This window comes from Microtus ochrogaster, chromosome 7, assembly GCF_000317375.1.
Source record: "Microtus ochrogaster isolate Prairie Vole_2 chromosome 7, MicOch1.0, whole genome shotgun sequence".
In the NCBI taxonomy this organism is placed as follows: domain Eukaryota; kingdom Metazoa; phylum Chordata; class Mammalia; order Rodentia; family Cricetidae; genus Microtus; species Microtus ochrogaster.
In genome coordinates this window covers 23,609,332-23,614,823 of record NC_022014.1, presented here as the reverse complement: position 1 = coordinate 23,614,823, position 5,492 = coordinate 23,609,332, and the positions used below count along the sequence as shown (strand labels likewise).

The following is a 5,492-nucleotide window of genomic DNA, read 5'->3' as shown; positions in this document are numbered from 1 at the left end:
CTAGCTCTTGTAGACCAGGCTGGTCTCGAACTCACAGAGATCCCCCTGCCTCTGCCTCCCGAGTGCTGGGATTAAAGGCATGCGCCACCACCGCCCCTGGTTTACATAGTTTAAGGCCAGCCAGAATTACATAGCGAGAGCCTGTCATATATACATACATACATATATATATATATATATATATATATATATATATATATATATCCCCTATAATCCCAGCACTCAGAAGGCTGAGGCAAGAGAATTCCCTGTGAGGCTGCAAGTTCCTAGCCTGGTTTATACATAGCAAGTTTAAGCCAGCCTGTATTACATAAGTGAGACTCTCAAAAACATAAAACAAACAAAAATTACTGCCCAGCCTGCTGTGGTTGGGGTAGACCTTTAATCCCAGGACTCGGAAGGCCGAAACATAAGGATGATCACACACTGGATGTCAGCCTGGGCTGCACACTGAGGTAGCAAGACTATGTAAGATCAGTAGTAACAAAGCAGAGTAGAGGCAGGAGGTTCCATTAATAACATCTTTAACAACATAGCCAGTCTGAGGCTAGCCCGCCCGGGCAACATGAAAACATTGTCTCAAAGATTACCTTCCCCACAAAGTAGCAACAAGCCAGATTTAGAAAGAAGAATGGTTTTGGGGATTCAGCTCTGTAGTAGAGAGCTGGCCTGACATTCACTAAGCCCTACATTCAATTCCCATCACCAGAAAAGTCAGGGAGCAAAACGTGGAGAAGACATTAGATCCGGTAAGACCTGTAGTGAGTATTTGAAACAAACAGCTGGAGTCAAAATGTAACCAGACAGTAAAACTCAGCCTTCGCTATAACAAACAAGAATGCTGCACCGTAGTCTTTTTGTTTGTTTTCTTCTCTCTCTTTTTTCAGTGTGGGTTCCAGTTTCATGTAGATTAGACTGACCTCAAACCCCTAAGCATCCTTGCCTCTGCCTCCCAGGTGCTGGGATTACCATGGCAGCCAGCTCCTCTCCTCCCCTTTCTTTGATATTTTTGAGACAAAGTCTCACTCCATAGCCCATGCAGACCTGGAATACACTACCTAACCCAGGCAGTCTTCCTTTCTCTGCTTCCTGAGCACTGGGATTTCAGGTCCTAGCCACCACTCCCAGCTTGCAAACTAATTTTTTTTTTTTTAATGACAAGGTCTTTTTAGTAACCCAGGCTGGTGTTTGCTTTGCAGAGGTCTTCCTGCCCCTGCTGGGATAGTGAACATGAGGCTCCACACCCAGCTCACTGATTTCACAGTCAGAGATCCTTCTGCCTCTGCCTCTGCCTCCTGAGGGCTGAGATTAAAGACATTTGCCACCACTGCCTGGCTCATTTATTTATTTTTAATAATTTTTTATGCATGTGGGAGTTTTACCAACATGTATGTCTATACACTAGTACCTGCAGAGGCCAGAAGAGGACCCCCCAGATCCCCTAGAACTGTAGTTACATATAATTGTAAATTACCATGTGGGGACTGGGAACTGAACCCTATTCCTCTACACCATTGGTTCCCTTCCTAAGGCTAGGACCCTTTAACACAGTTCCTCATGCTGTGGATGAATGAAATGAAGTTTATGCCCTGGCAATGCTGAAGCATGCATGGGCAGCCCATATTGGGTTTCATGGTCTAAGTTGATGTATGATGACTGACCAGGTCTCTTCCTCAAGAGGGCACCAGATCTCATTATAGTTGGCTGTGAGCCACCACGTGGTTGCTGGGAACTGAACTCGGGACTTTTGGAAGGGCAGGCAGTGCTCTTAACCGCTGAGCCATCTCTCCAGCCAGGATATCTGACATGCTACTCCTGTAAAGGGTCATTCCACCCCCAAGGTGTCAGGACTGAGAACCACAGCTCTGCAATTGTTCTTAACTATTGAGCCATCTCTCTAAATGCCTATATATATATTTTTTTGTTTTTGTTTTTTTTTTTTTGTTTGTTTGTTTTGGTTTGGTTTGGTTTTTCGAGACAGAGTTTCTCTGTGATTTTGGAGCCTGTCCTGGAACTAGCTCTGTAGACCAGGCTGGTCTCGAATTCACAGAGATCCGCCTGCCTCTGCCTCCCAAGTGCTGGGATTAAAGGCGTGCGCCACCATCGCCCGGCTATTTATCTTTTAAAATGACAGAATCTTGGGAACTGGAGAGATGGCACAGCAGTTAAATACACTGGCTGTTCTTACAAAGGACCGGCAGCCGGGCGATGGTTGTGCATGCCTTTAATCCCAGCACTCGGGAGGCAGAGGCAGGCGGATCTCTGTGAGTTCGAGACCAGCCTGGTCTACAGAGCTAGTTCCAGGACAGGCTCCAAAGCCACAGAGAAACCTTGTCTCGAAAAACCAAAAAAAAACAAAGGACCGGGGTTTGATTCCCAGAACCCACAGGATGGCTTGAAATTATCTGTAGCTCCAGTTTCAGAGGCTCTGAAGCCCTCCGCTGGCCTCCCCAGTCACCAAGAATGCAAGTGCTGTACAGACAGACACGTGGGCAAAACACTCATGCACGTCAAAACAAACAAACAAACAAACAACAGGATGTCTATTGGCCTCCAAGGCTGGACCATGTGTGTGGTCAAAAAGAATGAGTCTGTAGACTTTTCTGTTATAGTTAAACTAATACACCTTAAGATAAATTTAAAAGGACAGGGTGTCTATATGTTGCCCAGGCTAGCTTCAAACTCCTGTGATCAAGGTAGTCTCTTCTCACAGCCTCCTAAACAGTTTTTTTTTTAAAGATTTATTTATTTATTATGTATACAACATTCCTTCCATGTATGTTTGTATGCCAGAAGAGGGCACCAGATCTCATTATAGATGGTTGTGAGCCACCATGTGGTTGCTGGGAATTGAACTCAGGACCTTTGGAAGAGCAATCAGTGCTCTTAACCTCTGAGCCATCTCTCCAGCCCCCTAAACAGTTTCTTATGTGATTGTGTCTCTGCCCCCAGCCACTCAGTCATAGGCTCAGAGATTGTGTGAACAGAGAAAGGGGATGAAGAGAGCCGGGCTAGAGGGAGACAGAGGGTGGTAGGTAGCCTCTGGCATCCCTTGTGAACTCAGGGAAGGACGAATCACAGAGCAGGGTCTCAGGCAGAGACCTGTGAGTACTCAGGGATCGTTTGGCCGACCTTTCCAATGCTCAGCACTGATGAGGCTTCGGTTTGACTGATCCATCTGGGACCTGGATGTTCTCCAGTGTCCCGAGGCCTGAGTGGGCAGTGTGGGTCGTTCACAGGTCTCAAGCTGCTCCTAGTGAGTCCATGAACCCTTTTTCTCGCCAGCTGTGGTCACTGCGCACCGAATGCAACATGTTCTCCCGTTACGGGCAACTGTGAGTCCTGCAAGCCGGGCTGGAATGGGACTCAGTGCAAGCAGCCATGTCCTCCTGGCACCTTTGGTGAGAGGTGCGGTGAGCAGTGCCCCCGCTGCTGGCTTGGAGAGCCCTGTCATGCAGAAACAGGGCACTGCCAGCGCTGTGACCCCGGTTGGCTAGGGGACAGGTGAGGGCCTCTCTTCCTCTCCTAGACCCCTCCTCTCAGCTGCTCTTTCTGGGAGGGATGCCCCTTCCACGAAGTTCACATTCAGTAGCTCAGGGCAGCCTCCTGGTCCTGCTGAGGGGAAGAGGAGGTTCCAAGAGGGCTCTGGGAAGGGTGTACCTCTAGCTGTTCCTCCTTGAGCCTTTCCTTCCTCTCCCTTCAGGGACCTGTAATTTTGTCACCCACTTGGGTTTGACTCTGCTTTGCTGCAGGAGAATGACTCTTTTGGGAGCCTGAGTTCAGGAACATGGGGAAGTCATTGGGTTTTTCTGTCTTCTGAGTTTTGCTTCCCTATGTGGCCTCAGATGTGAGAACCCCTGTCCCTCCGGTTCGTTTGGGGAGGGCTGCAGCTCTACCTGCCCTGCCTGTGTTCAGGGGACCTGCGATGCAGTGACGGGGGAATGTGTCTGCAGTGCTGGCTACTGGGGGACCAAGTAAGGACTGGGACCTGGGGATGATGGAGATGAGGTTAGGCCTCTGTGTGCTTTTCCTAAACATCCCTCACTGAGCCTCTCAACTTCCCAGAAACCCTCTCATCCCACAACTAAGACCTGAATTCTCCTGTATGGGTGACATCTTCTGAGCAAAGTCAGTTGTTAATCTAAAGGGATTAAAAAAAAATAAATGAGACATTTTAAATGGAAAGAAAAAAAATCAGGGGGAAAAAGAGGAGAATGGGGGCTCGCTATTCAGACGAGGACTTAACTTAGGGGTGGGACACAGACCCCTGCTGTTGTTCCTCTAGTTCTTAGGGTGTCAAGCAGCTAGCATCTCCTGGCAGGTGTCCAGTGGAGACCTGTTTTACAGAGGAAGGGACAGAGGTCCAAGGTGTTAGGGGGCGGACAGGTCCTTCAAGGCCTGCAGCCTGCTTTTCCTGCATTAAGACTGAGGGACGAGGGTATCAGAAGCAGGTCCTACCTGAAGTCTCTACAGTGGAAGTCAGAGTGATCTACTATCAGGGGCCAGGGACAATACCCAGAAATCTGCTTCTATCTTCCCGCCTGGGGTACCTTCAGCCTGCCTTTCCTATTACCTACCCTAGCTGCAATAGTTCCTGCCCATCTGGCTTCCATGGAAACAACTGCTCTATCCCCTGCCAATGCCCAGAGGGGCTCTGCCACCCTGTGTCTGGGGCCTGCCAGCTGGGTAAGTGGAAGGAGGATGAGGGAACGTTTGGTCCTTTCCATAGTCTTCCGGAGTCTCATCTGCCGGGAAGGGTGGGCTCACTTCAGAGATGGGATCCTCGAGAGCCCTGAATATGTGGCCCTTTCCCATGTCCCTAGGCCATCATGGTAAAAACGCCCTCATTGCGGGTATCCTGGTTCCTCTGCTGCTGGTCCTCTTGGGTGTCATCTGCTGTGCCTACTGCTGCTCAGCTAAGCGGCTGGCCCCTAAGGACAGGTAAACACCGGCCCTTCTGTGTGTTCCTACTTGGTGGGGAAGCGCTGAACTTGTCACTTTTCAGGTAGTGATACTTGGCACAGATTGAAGCCTGGAACTGCTTGTCTTCCTTAGAAACCTTTGACAAGGAAGTGTCTGAGTCACATGAAGATGAGCAGGGGAAAACCGAGTGGCAGGGGACTCAAAGTCAAGCTGCAACAGAAGGCCAGGCTCATGACATCATGACAAGGGCAGGGACAGAGGAGAATCCACCACAGCTCAGCAGAGAAGGGAGGAGACCAGATCTCAAAATGTCAGGAAAGCCTGGCGGTGGTTGTGCATGCCTTTAATCCCAGCACTTGGGAGGCAGAGGCAGGCGGATCTCTGTGAGTTTGAGACCAGCCTGGTCTACAGAGTTAGTCCCAGGACAGCCAAGGTTATACAGAGAAATTCTGTCTCAAGAAACAAGCAAACAGGCCTGGTGGTGGTGGCGCACACCTTTAATCCCAGCACTTGGGAGGCAGAGGCAGGCGGATCTCTGGGAGTTCGAGACCAGCCTGGTCTACAAGAGC

The 5,492-nt window shown here is 49.5% G+C and overlaps 1 protein-coding gene across 1 annotated transcript in view; it reads left to right on the top strand.

Moving 5' to 3' along the window:
* Window positions 1-5,492, top strand: part of Scarf1 (scavenger receptor class F member 1) — a 13,732-nt gene that overhangs the window by 3,349 nt on the left and 4,891 nt on the right. The window contains exons 5-8 of the mRNA XM_005349547.2: window positions 3,286-3,504; window positions 3,846-3,974; window positions 4,583-4,686; window positions 4,824-4,941. Of these exons, the coding sequence (XP_005349604.1) occupies window positions 3,286-3,504; window positions 3,846-3,974; window positions 4,583-4,686; window positions 4,824-4,941 (570 nt within the window). The remainder of the gene's footprint in view (window positions 1-3,285; window positions 3,505-3,845; window positions 3,975-4,582; window positions 4,687-4,823; window positions 4,942-5,492) is intronic.